This window comes from Mobula hypostoma, chromosome 9, assembly GCF_963921235.1.
Source record: "Mobula hypostoma chromosome 9, sMobHyp1.1, whole genome shotgun sequence".
Classification (NCBI taxonomy): domain Eukaryota; kingdom Metazoa; phylum Chordata; class Chondrichthyes; order Myliobatiformes; family Myliobatidae; genus Mobula; species Mobula hypostoma.
The window spans coordinates 103,631,140-103,649,554 of record NC_086105.1 but is presented as its reverse complement, the minus strand read 5'-3'; the positions used below and the strand labels follow the sequence as shown (position 1 = coordinate 103,649,554).

The 18,415-nt window shown below is 42.5% G+C and overlaps 1 protein-coding gene across 5 annotated transcripts in view; it reads right to left on the bottom strand.

The window, feature by feature from the left end:
* The window catches only part of rhbdf1a (rhomboid 5 homolog 1a (Drosophila)), a 387,291-nt gene that overhangs the window by 52,656 nt on the left and 316,220 nt on the right, over positions 1 to 18,415 (bottom strand). For all 5 annotated transcript variants that reach the window (XM_063058802.1, XM_063058799.1, XM_063058803.1 and 2 more), the window contains 2 exons: positions 9,344 to 9,550; positions 2,128 to 2,250 (listed from right to left, as the gene is read on the bottom strand). In XM_063058802.1, coding sequence (XP_062914872.1) covers positions 2,128 to 2,250; positions 9,344 to 9,550 — 330 coding nt within the window. The remainder of the gene's footprint in view (positions 1 to 2,127; positions 2,251 to 9,343; positions 9,551 to 18,415) is intronic.

The following is an 18,415-nucleotide window of genomic DNA, read 5'->3' as shown; positions in this document are numbered from 1 at the left end:
TCATAGGAACGCTCTACCTTAGCGGGGGAAATACGGGACAAGGGCGGTCCCTTATGGGACAAACCAATTTAGCTCAATATACGGGATGTCCTGGCTAATATGGGACAATTGGCAACCCTATCTCATAGCGATGTTGGACAGGAAGTTCCAGGATTTAGGCCCAGTGATGCAGAACCAGTTATGTGTTCCCTAACCAGAATAATGAACTCTCAAGGAGGGGAGTATGCAGGTGGTGTTCCCATATGCCCAAAACTTTGCCCTTCTTAATGGCAGGGCATGTTTGCAGTGCATTTTTTAAAAGATGATATATACCTACTGTGTACTGCTTTTTCCTTTATAAAGGAATAATGGATGGGCTACCACTCGAGAGGGCAACTTTACCCTTGGTGGTACTGAGTATCCTGACGACTCTTGACATGCATTGTTGATGGTGGAAAGGCATTGGGATGTGAGGATACAAGTCACTTGCTGCAGGTTACCCAGTTTCTTATTGCCACGATATTCAGGTGGCTAGTCCACGAGCTTCTGGTCTACAGCAACCACCAGAGGTATTGACGGTGGGGAACACAGTAATGATAGTGCCATTGAAACTCTCATTAGGACACATTTGGAATATTGGGTGCATCCTGGTTACCAGATTACAGGAAAGGTGTGGAAGCTTTGGGGAGGGTGCAAAACAGGATGTTGACTGGATTAGAGAGAATTAACTTTAAGTAGTCGGACAAACTTGGACTGCATTCAATGGAGCATCAAAAACTGGAGGAGGATCAGATAGAAGTTCCCCCAAGGCTGAAAATGTCAAATACAAGAGCTTCAAGTGATTTTTTTTTAATGTCTTGCACTATACTGCTGCTACAAAATAATTTTTCATGATGTGTCAGTGATACCGAACCTAATCCTGATTTTGAAAGAGGAAAAGCTTATGAGGCAAGTTTCTTTAAAAAAAAAATCGCACGCACGCACAGCGGCAGGTGTCTGGAATGTCTGCTGGGAAAGTAATGGAAACGTATAATTGCAATATTTAAGAGGCATTTTGGTCAGGGACATGAACAGAAAGGGAATGGAGGGATATAGATCAGGTACAGAAAGATGAGATTAGCTTAGATTGGCATTATCACCAACACAGGCTACATAGGCATAAGGGCCTGTTTCTGTGCTCTACTGTCCAATGAACGTCAAGCTCCTGTTGTTGATAGTCATGATCTGGCACATCTGAGGGACTCTTTACTTATCAGTTCATACATGAATGCAGTCTGGGTTATATATTAGCACCTCAATGATTTTGTAACCAGCAAATCTGAAAATCCAAAACCCTATCAAATAGACAACGGTTGATGCATTCCATTCTAAAAGATGATTAAATAATTGCCTGAAGAAGGGACGCGACCTGAAACTTTTTCTGTTAATTCATCTCCACAGATGCTGCCTGGCCTGCTGAGTTTCTCCAGCATTTTGTGTGGGTTGCTCTTGATTTCCAGTATCTGCAGAATCTCTTGTGTTAAAGAATTGCCTTCAACTTTTAAAAAAATATTTCAAACAAATCAGGAAGAAACTTTTTGAGTAGATGGAAAAACTATAGAATAACAGAGCCAGAAGGGTAATTTGAGGCAGTGAATCTGGACGTAGTTGTTAGTAAACAATTGAGTTAATGCCATTCACTCCCTTCCCTCTTTCCCTGAAAACATACTTATTTCAAATGCAAGGCTAGATCTGTATCCAACCATTTTTGATCAGGTAATTCATTCTTAGTAACAGGCAGAAGGAAAAACACCTACTGAAAATCTTTCAACATTAAAAGAGGTGATTATCCACCACATTTTTTTTTTGTTTAGAGTGACATAACATTATTTCACAAAATTCAGAAGTGGGATATTTGCTCAATGGGGCCTGATTCCAATTCCACACACATTTAATTTGCACTGAGGTAGTTCCACCAGTCAGCACTGGTTTGCAATTGCTGTTTAACTTCCATGCCTAATTCACACTGGATATTCTTCAACCTTGTTAAACAGCTGCATGCAGGAAACACAGCCTCAAGCAACAGAGAGTTGATGCCAGCATCAAATAATGATGCAAAGCGCAGTATGCACACCATTACATCCAATCATCTCTTTAAAGGAACCTCACCCTTGCAAAAAATGAGGTATCCAACTCATCTGGGAAATCCACAGTTTCTTCTTCTGCAAAACTGGCAGGGGTAAAGCTGCGTCGCTGAGCTCTCCTTGTTGTACTTTCCCTGAGAGATCGCCCCTGCAAGAGAGGTTGGCAATTCAATGAATTTTAAATTATTCGCAGTTGAAGTTGTGAAACAAAAACTTCCCTGTGCTTACAGGAATGTCAAAGCAAATTTATTTTCAAAGTACATGTATGTCACCGTATAGAACCCTGAGTTTCATTTTCGTGTGGGCATACTCAATAAATCCATACTTGAAGGAAGTGAGTACCTTCGACTGCCGAAGCAAAGCGAGAGGTTAAAGATCTCAGTGAACACTCCAGCCAGTTGATCAGCACAGGTTTTTGGCAGTAATATTAAGTCTGACCCTCAGTAGCTAGGAAAAGAAATCAATCCTTTCAAGATTACCACCAAGAAAGAGATCAGCGTTTCAAAATAACATTAGCCAATGGGTCAATATCCATTGCTTTATTTGACTGGAGTTCAGGTTTCATATTATAAACTCTTCATTGTTACAGAGCATTTCCAATGTTTTCAGCTCCTGGTGAAGATCTTTGACCTGAAATTGTTTCTCTTTCCACAGATGCCCAATCAATCCAACATGTTCTATATCTGCTTTGTTCTCTGATATTCAGGAGGCCACACATCTGCTCTGTGCTGAAAACCTTTTCTTAATGTGCAGGCAGATATGGGAGGCCTTTGTTCAAAGTGCTAGGACTTGGGTTAGGATTGGGGGATGTGGGGAAGAAAGAGGAGAAATATAACTCAGGTGAATGGATCACTGGAGTTTTGGAATGATAATGGTTGGTAGGCTTTGTAGGAAGTGTTGGGTGATATGGGATGCACAGGCTGTAAAGATGGTCAATGGATGCAGATTGGGTTCCAACAGGGGCGCAGGGTTATGAGGATGATTTGAAGGCCAACTAAGTTGACACTTACTATACCAGCTCCGAGATGGTTTATTAATGCCAGCCTGAGTCCTGTTCAGTCAGGTCCCCCTTGTCAAGCACAGGCATGCCCTATAGGTGTCAGTGGAGGAGCCCTTGAGCAGTGCAGGTCAAGTAGCGTGCAAGCATTATTCACACGGGGACCGGGAGCAGAGTCAGAGAGTTTGTCCAACCCACAGAAACCTCACATTTCATCCTTTTAAAATTCTATATGGATTACACAACATGCAAAATATAGAGATCACAAGATCCAGTTTCTAAGCATTCATGTATAGCGAGTTTGTTTTTAATTGACTTGTATATATTAAAAACTAGCATGCAATTCACCAGAAATCTATAATGTTTGAATCTATTATACCAAGAACAGACTTGTCTGGATATCACACTGCGACACCGGTGTTCTTTGATCTCAATCCTGTTCAAATTGCAGGTAAATTTGAGTCACAGGATATTATATAAAGACAACTCTGTACAGCAGTTTTTTTTGTGTGAACTGGGTTTAGTTACAGGGCTGGAATAACAAGGTATGAACATGCCACCTAATGTCATACATCTTAATCTGTGCACAAGGAGTGAGTATACCTGGCTCTGGTACTGATGCACAGTGAAAATCTCAGGAAAGAAAGGATAGAAACACAACATAAAATGGCAAAATAACAAAGGAAAATGCATAATGTGTCCATGCACACATTTCTCTTTTCAACAGAGACAGAAGAGAATGCCTTATATTCTATCTAGGTTACCTCTAACCCGATGGCATGCATATTGATTTATCTAACTTATGGTAATTTCTCCCCCCCTATCTTCTTTCTTTTTCCATTCCCCATTCCAGACATCCCACCCTGCAAAAACTCATTTCAGGGAGGTAGCACCATCAATTTGTGGGAGACTTCCGGGCGGGGTGGGATGTCTGCAATAGAGTAGCTCCTTAGCAGCTAGCCAGCTAGATTAATTAACGATAGCTATGCTAATGAACAAATGACACTTGTTAAACTCACCTCAACATGTCTTTTACAGTCTTAACCCACCATGGGCGATAGAAAAGTCACTGTTGCAAACAGTGCAGCGAGCAACACTGTCATTATTTTGACCCCTATTAGGCAGGGGTACACTTTAGTGTAGTCTGGGGTGACGTACGTTTTATTTTTTTTTTGGAACACTCTGCCAAGACGCACTCTCGCTCGCGCTCTCTCTCTCTCGTGGTCGCTCGCGCGCTCTGAAGCGCTCTCGCTCACTCTCAAAAATATTGATTTCTGTGATATTGTATATAATTTGTGGGCATCAGGGAGCCACTATTAATATGCAGGAGACTCCTGGAAGTTCCGGGAGAGGTGGGATGTCTGCCATTCTGGCTCCCTTCTTACCCCTTCTCTACTCCTCACCAGCCTATCATCTCCCTCTGGTGCCCCTCCTCTTTGCTTTCTCCCATGATCCACTCTCCTCTATCAAATTCCCGCTTCTTCAGCACTTTACCTTCTCCACCTATCCCCTCCCAGCTTCTTGCTTCAACCCCACCCACACAACTCCCTTCCCCCTCACATCTGGTTTCACCTATCACCTTCCAGTTGTACTCCTTTCCCTCCCCACATCTTCTTGCTCTGGTCTACTACCCCTTCCTTTCCGGTCTCGATGAAGGGTCTTGGCCCAAAATGTTGACTCTTTATTCCTGTTCATAGACGTTGCCCTACTTGTTGAGCTTCTCCAGCATTTTGTGTGTATTGCTCTGGATTTCCAGCATTTGCAGAATCTCTAGTGTTTACAGAATACAGATACAGTAGCTCTGGGAGAAAAACAAACTGCTGGAGGAATTTAGCAAGCAGTGCAGCATCAGTGAAGGAGAACAGCTGCTGAGTTCCTCCATTCGTTCATTACCTGCTTCTCTTTTTAATGTTATTATCCAAAGTCAAGTCAACTCACTTTTTATTGTCATTTTGACTATAACTGCTGGTACAGTACACAGTAAAAATGAGACAACTTTTTTCAGGACTATGGTGCTACATGGAACAATACAAAAACTACATTGAACTATATAAAACTACACTAGACTACAGACCTACCCAGGACTGCATAAAGTGCACAAAACAGTGCAGGCATTACAATAAATAATAAACAAGACAATATGCACAGTAGAGGATAGTAGGTTGTTGTCAGTCCAGGCTCTGGGTATAGAGGAGTCTGATGGCTTGGGGAAAGAAACTGTTACATAGTCTGGTCGTGAGAGCCCGAATGCTTCAGTGCCTTTTGCCAGATGGCAGGAGGGAGAACAGTTTGTTTGAGGGGTGCGTGGGTCCTTCATAATGCTGTTGGCTTTGCGGATGCAGCGTGTAGTGTAAATGTCTGTAATGGCGGGAAGAAAGACCCCGATGATCTTCTCAGCTGACCTCACTATCCGCTGCAGGGTCTTGCAATCTGAGATGGTGCAATTTCTGAACCAGGCAGTGATGCAGCTGCTCACGATGCTCTCAATACAACCTCTGTCGAATGTGGTGAGGATGGGGGGTGGGAGATGGACTTTTCTCAGCCTTTGCAGAAAGTAGAGACGCTGCTGGGCTTTCTTTGCTATGGAGCTGGTGTTGAGGGACTAGGTGAGATTCTCCACCAGGTGAACACCAAGAAATTTGGTGCTCTTAACGAAATCTACGGAGGAGTTGTCGATGTTCAGTGGAGAGTGGTCACTCCGTGTCCTCCTGAAGTCAACAACCATCTCTTTTGTTTTGTTCACATTCAGAGACAGGTTGTTGGCCCTGCACCAGTCCGTTAGCTGCAACACCTCCTCTCTGTATGCTGATTCATCGTTCTTGCTGATGAGACCCACCACGGTCGTGTCATTGGCGAACTTGATGATGTGATTCGAGCTGTGTGTTGCAGCACAGTTGTGAGTCAGCAGAGTGAACAGCAGTGGACTGAGCACACAGCCCTGGGGGGCCCCCATGCTCAGTGTGATGCTGTTGGAGATGCTGCTTCCAATCTGGACTGACTAAGGTCTCCCAGTCGAGAAGTCTAGGATCCAGTTGCAGAGGGAGGTGTTCAGGCCCAGTAGGCTCAGCTTTCCAATCAGTTTCTGGGGATGATTGTGTTGCATGCTGATCTGAAGTCTATGAACAGCATTCGAAGGTACGTGTCTTTTTTGTCCAGGTGGGTTAGGGCCAGGTGGAGGGTGATGTCAATGGCGTCATCTGTTGAACGGTTGGGACGGTACGCGAACTGCAGGGGGTCCAGTGAGGGGGCAGAAGGGTCTTGATGTGCCTCATGACGAACCTCTCAAAACACTTCATGATGATGGATGTGAGTGCAAATGGATAATGAATTGAATTTAAAATGCACTCTGCACATCAAAAACCACACAAATTGGGGAAAGAAATGGACACCAAATTAAAAAAGGTAAAGAAAATGCTGAAGAGCTTTTAAAAGACCGAGTTGAAAAAGCCGTTGAAGTGTCCGCTGTGTGATAACGTAACAGCTCAACAGATAAGAGACATCCCTTCTGTCTGTCTGAACCTGTGGTATTTGATACACACACCAGTGTGCTGGCCACACATCTGGTACAAGTGTGAGTAAGATCTCTGTAAGCAAATCCACTTGTAAGTCTTGTACATCACTGGGAGTCCAGCGTTTAGTGTTCATCTTTAAATAATTTGAGGTTTTGACGATAAGGTTCCCCTTCTCGAAGCATTGCAGTATTTCTGATGCATACAGAAATATGTACTCCCAGTACTCCAGGCTTGGGCCAACTCAGGCAATGTACATCTACTGACCTTGTGTATCTCACCGAATAAAACTCAAATGTGCCAGTAGATACGTTTTTATTGTTTATATTGGTCTCAAGACTCCTTAAACCACCAGCACTACTTTGCTCTATCCCTTTTCAATCTAAGTGACTTTGTATTTATATGATATTCATTTCAGAATCAGGTTTATTATCACCGACATGTGTCGTGAAATTTGTGAACTTAGCAGCAGTACAATACATGATAATATAGCAAAAAAATATGTAAATCAATTCCAGTAAGTATATGTATTTTGAACTGATTAAAAATAGTGCGAAAACAGAAGTAATACATATTCTTTAAAAAAGGGTAGGTGTTCATGGGTTCAATGTCCATTTAGGAAACGTATGGCAGAAGGGAAGAAGCTGTTCCTGAATTGCCGAGTGTGTGTGCCTTCAGGCTTCTGTATCTCCTTCCTGACAGTAATAATGAGAAGAGGGCATGCCCTGGGTGGATGGGGGTCCTTAATGATGGATGCCACTTTTCTGAGGCACCACTCCTTGTAGATGTCTTGGATACTATGGAGGCAAGTACCCAAGATAGAGCTGACTAATCTTACAACTTTTTGCAGCTTCTTTTGGTCCTGTGCAATAGCACCGCCCCCCCCCACACCCCCCCGATACAAAACAGTGATGCAGCCTGTTTGAATGCTCTGCACAATACATCCATCAAAGTTTTTGAGTGTTCAGGTGACAAACCAAATCTCTTCAGACTTCAATTGAAATATAGCCACTGTCTTGCCTTCTTTATAGCTGCATTGATATGTTAGGACCAGGTTAGATCCTCAAAGATCTTGACACACAGGAATTGAAATTGTTTAATCTCGCCACTTCTGATCCCTTTATGAGAATTGGTTCATGCTCCCACGTCTAACCTTTCCTGAAGTCCACAATCAGCTCTTTCGTCTTACTGACGTTGAGTGCAAGGTTGTTGCTGTGGCACCACTCAACCAGCTGGTATCTCACTCCTGTACCATTCTCATCTCAGCAAATTTATAGATGGCATTTGAACTATACCTAGCACACAGTCATAGGTACAGAGAGACTATAGAGCAGTGGGTTAAGCACACACCTCTGAGGTGCTCAAGTGTTGATCGCCAGTGAGGAGGAGATATTATCACCAATCTACACAGATTGTAGTCTTCCAGTTAGGACGTTGGTAAGGCAAGGGTTGGTTCTAGACATGACCAACCTCTCAAAGCACTTCATCACTGTAGGTGTGAGTGCTACTGGGTGATAGTCATTAAAGCTGCTCACACTATTCTTCTCAGGCACTAGTTGCCTTTTTGAAGCACGTGGGAACTTCCAACCGTAGAAGTGAGAGGCTGAAAATATCCTAGAATACACCCGCTAGTTGGTCAGCACAAGTTTTCAGAGCTTTACCAAGTACTCCATCAGGGCCTGCTGCCTTGTGAGGGTTCACTCTTCTGAAAGAGAGCCTGACATCACCCTGCACCGGTGCAGCAGGAAGCTTCACAGCTGTAGTTATATTCTTCCTTTCAAAGCGGGTATAGAAGGCATTGAGTTCATCTGGTAGTGAAACATCGCAGCCGTTCATGCTATTGGGTTTCACTTTGTAGGAAGTGACATCCTGCAAACACTGCCATAGTTTACATGCATCCGATGTCGCCTCCAACCTTGCTCAAATTATTTCTTTGCTCTTGAAATAGCCCTCTGCAAGTCAGGACTGGGTCAAGCAACTTAAATGCCACAGATCTAGCTCTCAGCAGAAGATGAACCTCCTGGTTCATCCATGACTTTTGATCTGGGAATGTACAGCAAGTTTTCATAGGCACACACTCACCCACACATGTTTTAATGAAGTCAGTAACAACTGCAGCATATGCATCCAGATTCAACGATGAATTGCTGAATACCATCCAGTCCACCAATTCAAAGCACTCATGTGCTTCCCTTGTCCATACCTGCTTGGTCCTCACTACTGGTGCTGTGGTCTTCAGTCTCTGCCTATACTCAGGGAGTAGAAGTACAGCCAGGTGATCAGACTTTCCGAAGTGAGGGCGCGGAATAGCACAGTAGGCATTCTTGATGGTGGTGTAACAGTGGTCCAGTGTGTTGTTTCCTCTGGTAGTACTAGTGATTTGTTGATGTAAGCCATCAATAGTTTTTCAATGTATCAGAGTGGGATACTACCTGTCACATGACAACTTCTATATCTGCTCCTTTTGGGCAGAGACAACAGAACTGACGTAACAATAGTTATTGTTTCCAATAAAAGCAAATGTGCCAACAATAGTAATCATACCTGAATATTGCTGTCAGTACTATTTGATTAGAAGTAGGATATTGCTCCATTTCAAACCGTGACTACTCAGCAGTTGAACACTTTAAAATATATTCCAGAATGTCAACTTATACAGTACGAAACAAACTTCACTGGACCAAAACACTTGATTGTGAAGAATAACTATGATTCAAATCCTACCCTTCACCTACCTTTACCAGGGCTGCTGCTGCCCTGAAACTCATCTTTGCCACAGATTCCCTCTTTCTTCGTTTGGGAATACGGTTGTATCCAGAGCGAGAGCTGGTGAAGGAACACAGGGATGCAGCACCAGGCGTGATTGGAGTATGGGGAACACTGTAGCCGTCATTTTCATCTGGCATCCGAAAAGCTCTTCCTCTGGCCAGTGGGTCTACAATCTGCATCAAGTTAAAAAAAAAGAGCAAACATGAAATTAAATAAAAACATTTCAGAAAAAGGCCCTCAACTCGACCCAGAGTAAAAATCCTGAAGACAAACCAACTAGAAACTCATCCACTACTCATTATGTAACACACCCAATATTCCAGCAAGTGCAATGAACTCCAGTACCAGGCAGATTTTAAAATAAGCATAATGACTTTGCCTGCTTTATGTCTTCATGTTCAATACGCCCATGTTAGCTTTAATACAAGTACATTTGGCTATCAAACCACAACACAGAGGTGCATATATAATCTTTTATAATGGGCCACATGTTCTCCATTAGAATTTGACAGACCATTACATAAAAATGAAATAAGTGCTTTACGTCATTTGAGTCAGAGTCATAGAAAAGTACAGTACAGAAACGCTCCCTTCAGCCCATCTAGTCCATTCAAACCATTTAAACTGCCTAGTCCCATTGATCTGTACCTAGACCATAGACCTTCATACCACTACCATCCATGCAACTATCTAAACTTCTCTTGCATATTGAAATCGAGCTTGCATGTATCACTTGTGCTAGCAGCTCATTCTACACTCTCACAACCCTGTGTGAAGAGGTTTCCCCTCATGTGCCCCTTAAACATTTCACCTTTTACTCTTAACCCATGACCTTTCATAGTCCCACCTAATCTCAGTGGAAAAAGCCCGCTTGCATTAACCCTATCTATAATCCTCAATTTTGTATACCTCTGTCAAATTTCGCCTCAATCTTCTACCTTCCAAGGAAGAAAGTCCAAATCTATTCAATCTTCCCTTGCAACTCAGGTCCTCCAGTCCTGACAACATCCTTGTGATTTTTCTCTGTACTCTTTCAACCTTGTTTACATCTTTTCTATAGGTATGTGATCAAAACTGCACACAATATTTCAAATTAGAACCCACCAGTATTTAATACAACTTCACATAACATTCCATTTCCTGTACTCAATACTCTGACTTATGAAGGCCATTGTGCCAAAAGCTTTCTTTACAACCCTATCTACCTGTAACACCACTTTCAATGAATTATGGACCTGTATTCTCAGATCCCTTTGTTCTACCGCACTCCACGGTGCCCTACCATTCACTGTGTAAGACCTACCCTGGCTGGTCCTACTGAAGTGCAACCCCTTGCACTTGTCTGTATTAAATTCCATCTGCCAGTCTTCAGCTGGTCCAGATCCCACTGATCTGGTAGTCTCTGATGGTCTTCCTTGCTGTGCACTACACCCCAATTCTTGGTGTCATCTGCAAATTTGCTGATCCAGTTAACAACATTATCATTCCAATCATTGATATAGATGGCAAGCAACAACCGACCCAGCACCGAACCCTGCAGCACTCCACTAGCATCAGGCTGCCAGTCAGAAAAGCAACTATCTACTACCACACTCTTGCTTCTCCCACATAGCCAATGTCTAATCCATATACAACCTCATCTTGAATGCCAAACAACTGAACCTTCTTGACCAACCTCCCATGCAGTACCTTGTCAAATGCCTCGCTAAAGTCCACGTAGACAACATCCATTGCCTTGCCTTCCTCAACCTTCCTGGTAATCTCCTCAAAAAAACTACTAGACTGGTTAGACACAACCTACCATGCATGAAGCCATGTTGACTGTCCTTAACCAATCTGTATTTCCCCAAATACTTATATACCCAATCCCTTAGATACATGTCAGTAACTTACCCACTAATGATATCAGGCTCACCCGCCCATAAATTCCTGGTTTATTTTTAGAGCCTTTCTTAAACAGTGGAACAACATTAGATATCCTCAAATCCTCCAGTATCTCACCTGACGCTAAGGATGATTGAAATATCTCCGCTAGGACCCCTGGAACTTCAACACTTACCTCCCGCAAGGTCAGGGGGACCATGCCCTGGGGACTTATCCACCCTAATTTGCCTCAAGACAGCAAAGACCTCCTCCTCTGTTTAGGGTCCATGAAGTCGATGCTGTTTTGCCTCACTTCTATCAACTCTGTTCGTCTGAGTAAAAATCGATGCAAAAAATCTATTTAAGATCTCCCTTTTGGCTCCAAACATGGAGTACCATTATGATCTTCCAGAGAACCAATTTTGACCCTTGCAATACTTTTGCGCTTAACATATCTGTAGAATCCCTTTGAATTGTCCTTCACCTTGTCTGCTAAGCAACCTCATGCCTTCTTTTAGCCCTCCTGATTTCTTTCTAATGTATTCTCTTGCATTTCTTATACTCCATAGGTACCTCATTCGTTCCTGTCTAGATCTTCTATGCACCTCCTTTTTTTTTCTTAACCAGAGCCTCAATATCTCTTGAAAACCATGGTTCCATAAACCTGTTATCTTTACTTTTTATTCTGGCAGGTACATGCAAATTTTGTACTCTTAAAATTTCACTTTTGAAGGCCTCCCACTTACCAAGTGCACTTTTGCCAGAAAACGGCCTGCCCCAATCCACACTTGATGGATCCTTTCTGATACTGTCAAAATTGGCCTTTTCCAACTTACTGTAGAATCTCAAGCTACGGATCAGACCTATCTTTTTTCATACTAACTTTGAAACTAATTGCATTATGATCACTAACTGCAAAGTGTTCCCTTACACTTCTTTGCTGGGAGACTCCATGCACTGAGTAAGGAAACTTTACCAAACATATTTGACAAACTCTGTCCCATCTAGAACTCTTACAGTATGGGTTTCTGAGTCAACATGTGGAAAAGTTAAAATCATTAACTATACCAATCATATGTTGCTCCTCTAAATCCCTCAGACAGTTGGGTACTCTGTAATATAGCCCTATTAATGTGGTCATACCTTTCTTATTTCTGTCCCACCCATAATGACAAGCTCTCCAATCTGTTCTGACTGAGCACTGACGTGACATTTTCCCTGACTAGTAATGCAACCCCTTCTCCTTTAATTCCTCCCACTCTGTCATGACTAAAACAGCACAGCCATGGAATATTGAGCTGCCAGTCCTGCCCCTGTCGCAACCACATCTCAGTAATAGCTGCAATGTCATAGTTCTATATGTTGATAAATGCCCTGAGCTCCTCTGCCTTTCCTATGACACTTCTTTCATAGAATCATTCACAGCTCAGGACATTCGTCACACCGTGCTCAACCTTCTGATTCCTGACTTTGTTGGAGGATTTAAAAACATCTGTTTCCACAACCTGCCCACCATCTGTCCTGAACTCTGGTTCCCATCCCTCGACAACTCTAGTTTAGCACCCCCGCCCGCCTCCCCCCCGACCACCCCTGTGCATCACTGACAAAGCTTCCCGCTATGATATTAGTCCCCCTCCAGTTCAGGTGCAAACCGTCTATTTTGTACAGGTCCAACTTTCCCTAGAAAGGAGCCCAAAGATCCAAAAATCTCTCCCCTCCCTCCCACACCAACTCCTTAACCACTTGATAAATTATATAACCTTCCTACATCTGGCTTCACTAGCACCTGATACAGATAGCAATCCAGAAATCACAATCCTAGAGGTCCGTCCTTTAACTTAGCACCTAACTCCCTGAACTTACTTTGTAGAACCTCATCACTCTTCCTACCTGTGTCATTGGTACCTACATGGACCACAACCCCTACTTAAAAATGGCAGTCCCAGACCCTGACAACATACCATTGGGGAATCTTGTCCCGGTCCACAGAACCTCCTTCCTGTTTCCCTAACTAACGAATCTCCCGTCATCACAGTTCCCGTCTTCTCCCCCCTTCCATCCTGAGTTACAGAGCCAGGGGCCCAGGGACCTGACCACTGTGACCTTCCTCTGCCCGATCATCCTCCCCAACAGTATCGAAAGTGTTGAGGGGGATGGCTACTGGGGCACTCTAAACTAACTGTTTAACCCCTTTGCCCTTCCTGACTGTCACCCAGTTTCCTGTGTCCTGCACCTTGGGTGTAACTACCTCTCTATAGCTCCTATCTATCACCCCTTGGCCGTCTAAATGACCTGAAGTTCATCCAGTTCCAGCTCCAACTCTTTAATGTCAATTGTTAGAAGCTGCAGTTGTATACACTTCTCACAGGTGTAGCCACCAGGGTCACTGGAGGTCTCCCTGCTTTCCCACATCCCACAAGAGGAGCATTCAACTACCCTGCCCAGCATCTTTACTGTTCCAAGTGTGCAAATATAAAGAAGAATATAAAGGGTTGGAGGTGGAGTTAAGATAGCGCTAACCAGCGACTCTTTTGCTTGCATCTTCGGAAGCAGCTCCATTTCCATCTTTAATACCTTTATTTTTCCCTTACAGGGTTCTTTTGAAGACCCTGACCTGAGTTACACACAGACTTGGGTTCTTTGTGGGATTGGGACCTGTTCTTGGGGTTTCAGAACCGGCGTTGTTCGGCACGCCAAGGGTTCGGCCTAAAAGGAGGCCTCGTTTTTGAAAGCCTGGGGCTCTGGAGACGGACAGATCGAGGGTCAGTGTCATGGCAGGAGACTCGTGTGTTGTCAGGAAGGCCAGAAAATCTTTTGCTGTGGGCCCGAAGACCCAAGATCTTTGCGAACTTTGGGCACGGAGCTCGTTAAAAAGCGATGAAGCGGACTTTTTAAACATTGTGAACCAATAGGTTGTTGTTATGTCTCCCGCTCGCTGTGAAAATGGGGGACACCCTCCCTCTCCCTTATTAGGGAGAGGGAGAACCTGTGGTTTGTCGAATGCTGGATGAAATGCGATAGTCTTTGGGGTAACTGCAAGGTCTGTGACTTTGCTATCACTTAGCTAATGCTTGTGCTCGGTAGCGGGTGCACTTCTTTTGCTGGGGGAGGGGAGTATTGTTGCTTTGCTGCCGCTTACACACGGGGGGGAGGCACTTAGGGGTTCTCACGTTTAACTGTCGTTCATTCTTTGGGGCACTTCTCTGTTTTCGTGGATATTTCACGAAGAAAAAGCATTTCAGCATGTATATTGTATACACTTCTCTGACATTAAATTGAATCTTTGAAGAAAAACAATAAATTAACTGGGGGAGAAAAGAATCTACCTATAGCTTTCTCGTCTTTTCTCACCCAAACCTCTTGTTGCTGTAACCTCGAAGAGCTAAATCCTCAAAATCCCTAATTCTAACACTGCCTACTCCAACAAAAGCTGCTCCAACAATGTCCGTTTTGCTTGCCCCCGTCTTATTTTAAATTGTTCTTGCCAATTAATCCTGGCTACTGACCGGTGGCTAGTCAAAACACCAAACTGCCGTGAGTCAATGCCTTGTACTCAATCGGTGAACCCAAGTGAGCTGCATCTTGTTATGCTTCCCATCCCTGATTGGCCACTGCTCAAACAGTCGTTAGTCATATCAATTCACCTTCACTCACGACATTTTGCAATAAAATAGTTCATATCAATTATCACAGCTAAAAGTACAGCAACAGCTAATTTTCTGCAATTAAATGCATTTTTGCATCACTGGCACTTAAGTAATAAGTGGTACTGATGCTTGGCACGGGTGTGATTAGGACCAACTTTTCAAATGGTTCCGTTTATCAGAGAATGTATACAGTATACAACCTGAAATACCTGTCTTTGCAGACATCCATAAAAAACAGAAGATCCGTAAAAGAATGAATGACAGAAATGCATATCCAAAGTGATTTAATTGACATACTATTATGATGTTTGTTAAAAGCTTAAACAATTAGATTACGTATCAATTATTTTTTGTAAAACGTTTATTATTAACTACTAACTGTCATAGTGGAAAGTTACCATTTTTAAAATCAGTGCAAGTATTTACACAAATAAAAATCCATACAATAAATTGATGCAAATAACAGAGAAACGAAGGACACCATTCCAGCTTTTCCTTCATATCTAGATTCAACTGTTCCATATCTGAATGAAATGCTGAGTCACATGGATCTATTAACCTAAAATAACTTATTTTCCTCTGGGAGCAAAAAAAACGGTAATGCTAAATCGATCGTCATTAATCAGTAGCATCACTTGTGAACAATATGAAGAAAATGATAACCAAGTATATCCAGACACCCTCCCCCTCCCACTTTCAAATCTCTTACTATCTCTTCTTTCAGTTAGTCCTGACGAAGGGTCTCGGCCCAAAACATCGACTGTACCTCTTCCTATAGATGCTGCCTGGCCTGCTGTGTTCACCAGCATTTTTTTGTGTGTGTTGCTTGAATTTGCAGCATCTGCAGATTTCCTCGTGTTTGCATTTTTATACCCAGAGGATAATCCAGATTCCAAAGGTAAAATGCTCTGCTCAAAATTTGCTGAACTGCCCTTCTAAAAAATTAGTTAAAACAATTCCAGCTCACTTTGATATGCATTGCAATGTTAGAATAAAACGTTCAGGAATCTACAGAGGAAATCACTAAAACTTGGAGGCCATTTGTCCCAATGATTAGCTCCTTTCCAAGGAGTCCCAAGCTCTCGCTCATGGTTCACCTTAACTATCTACCCAATTCTATTTTGAAAGCTACTGTTGAATTTGCTTCCACTAACAGTGGAATACACATTTGATTTGAAAGACTTACAGCTCTTCTTACACCCAACTTATTTGTCAGTTACCTAAAATTCGCTCTTCTGGCTCGCTCTACTGAACTTCATCCTCTCTAATCCAGGTACTATAATCTTTTATTTTTCTCTTCCCTTCATACTTGCCTAACCTCTTAATTACATATATCCAGGGGATTTGACTCAGTCCATGTGGTAGCCAATTCCGCATTCTGTTAGAAACAGTTTTTCTTCCCCTGAATTTCCTACTTCATTTCTTGGCGATGACCTTACTTGTTTGGCCTCTGAGGGGAAAAAGAACTTCCTACCAAGTTAAAATCTTGTACAATGTTAAATACTTCCACCAATGGCACCTTACCCTTCTCATTTGACGATAAACACCCAGTCTGCTCATCCTGTCCTGAGACTCTCTCAGTTCTGTGTCATCCTTACAAATCACTTGTGTTCCCCCTCCAGTGCCTCTACACTTTTATAAACAAGGTGGTCAAACTGTACACAGTACTTGAGGAGCGTCTAATCAAGGCTTGAGCCAAGTTCAGCATCCCTGAAGTAATAAAAACCAGCGTTTGGTTTGCTTTAACTTGCACTGCTATTTTTAATCATTTCTCAGATTCTTGCTCCTCCAATCCATTTAGATTCCCTCTCCCTCCAATGATTTTGTTTGGCTTACGATTTGGAAGCATGCAGGAGAATAAAGAGGACTGAAAGTCTGTTAACAGAGCAAACTTTTCCAAGGGCTTAAATGATCGAGGAGCAGACACACTCTCGCAAACATGTAATCATGCCTGGCCCTCTAACTCATTGCCAGCCTCCCCCAGTCTAACGACCCTTTATACATTACACTGAGATTCGTTATGGAAAAAAAATTGCAGCAGGAGAGCAATTCTATTGTTCACGCAGTGCCACAAGATTACATTCTGGATTGAAGTAGTCATTCCAACATGTTGACATACTTGTGGGTGGGAGCTTTCAAATGGCCATCAAATAAACACATCCCAAAGTCCTTCAGTGTCCACTCCCTCTTGTATTCACCATGCTTGGAGCCCAGGATAGCTTAAAAAGATATTATCAACTGGACTGCAGTTTTTTTCTTACTAATTGCTGAAACGTTTTTTAAAACGTTAGAAGGCAGACAGACACACAACTGTTGGAAAATACATGTCTATTCACAGACGGAGAGGAAATACTATTATAGCTATGCAGTTAAACTACTTAAACTGAACAGCTGGCGAGGCAAAATTAAGCCCAATAAAAGAACAGCACGGAAACTATTAAGAATTTTCCTCTGCACTATAACTTAGTTTAAAATAAATTATTCTGTATTAATAGATCCTAGAAATAATCAACATGAATTGCTATTTCTTAATAATAAAATGGTCGCAAAAACAAGATAGTTTGAGGCGCAGAAATGCATATCTGAGGTAACACAACTACCAGTTCTAACACAAAGATTTGGCAAGTTCTAAGCTTCAAAAACAGAAGGACTCCCTTAAAATCCTCCTTGTTAACAGAAAGGGTGGGTGATTTGTTTTTGAAAAAAAATTAACCTACAGAAATAAAAATCAAATCACACAAGCAGTAAGCACAAATGGTTACATGAGATCAGAAACAGTAATATAGGAGGTTTTGGCTACGTAATTAGCAGTTTAGTATCCTTACAAACACCACTCAACAATCAGCCAAGGATGGCAAAAAAAAAGTAGGGCAAGTGGTCAGGAATGGACTAGACAGTTTTAAAAAAAAACTGACCGACTTCACTGGACAGCCAAAGACTGTGTGAATAGAGGAGAATTATTGGCTCAGAGACTCCCCATGGCAGCTGAAGATTGGAACTTGGCTTTATGCTTTGAAACGGTCTCAGATGCGCAAGTAGCCTAGTAATTAGCACAAAGCTTTACAGTACCAGTGACCTGGGTACAATTCCTGCCACAGTCTGTAAGGAGTTTGGAAGTTTACCCCGTGACCACATATGTTTGCTCCAGGTGCTCCAGTTTCCTCCCACAGTCCAAAGGCATATTGGTTGGTAGGTTAATTGGTCATTATAAATTGTCGTGATCAGGCTAGGATTAAATCGAAGGATTGCTATGCAGCGGGGATCGAAAGTCTGGAAAAACCTATTCCACTCTGTATCTCAATAAATAAATAAATATGCTGGCTGAAAATGACCCCATTGAAGTTTACACCACATTAAAAAAATTAAATTTGTCTTTGATCTGAAACTTTACCTCTGTTTATCTTTGCACAGCTGCTGTATTTCTAACATTTTCTGACTTCAATTCAGGTTTTGAACATTTGTAGACACTTTTCTTTAAATTTCCAATTACTGGCGAAGGAAAAAAAACACCAACTACATCCAACAAAC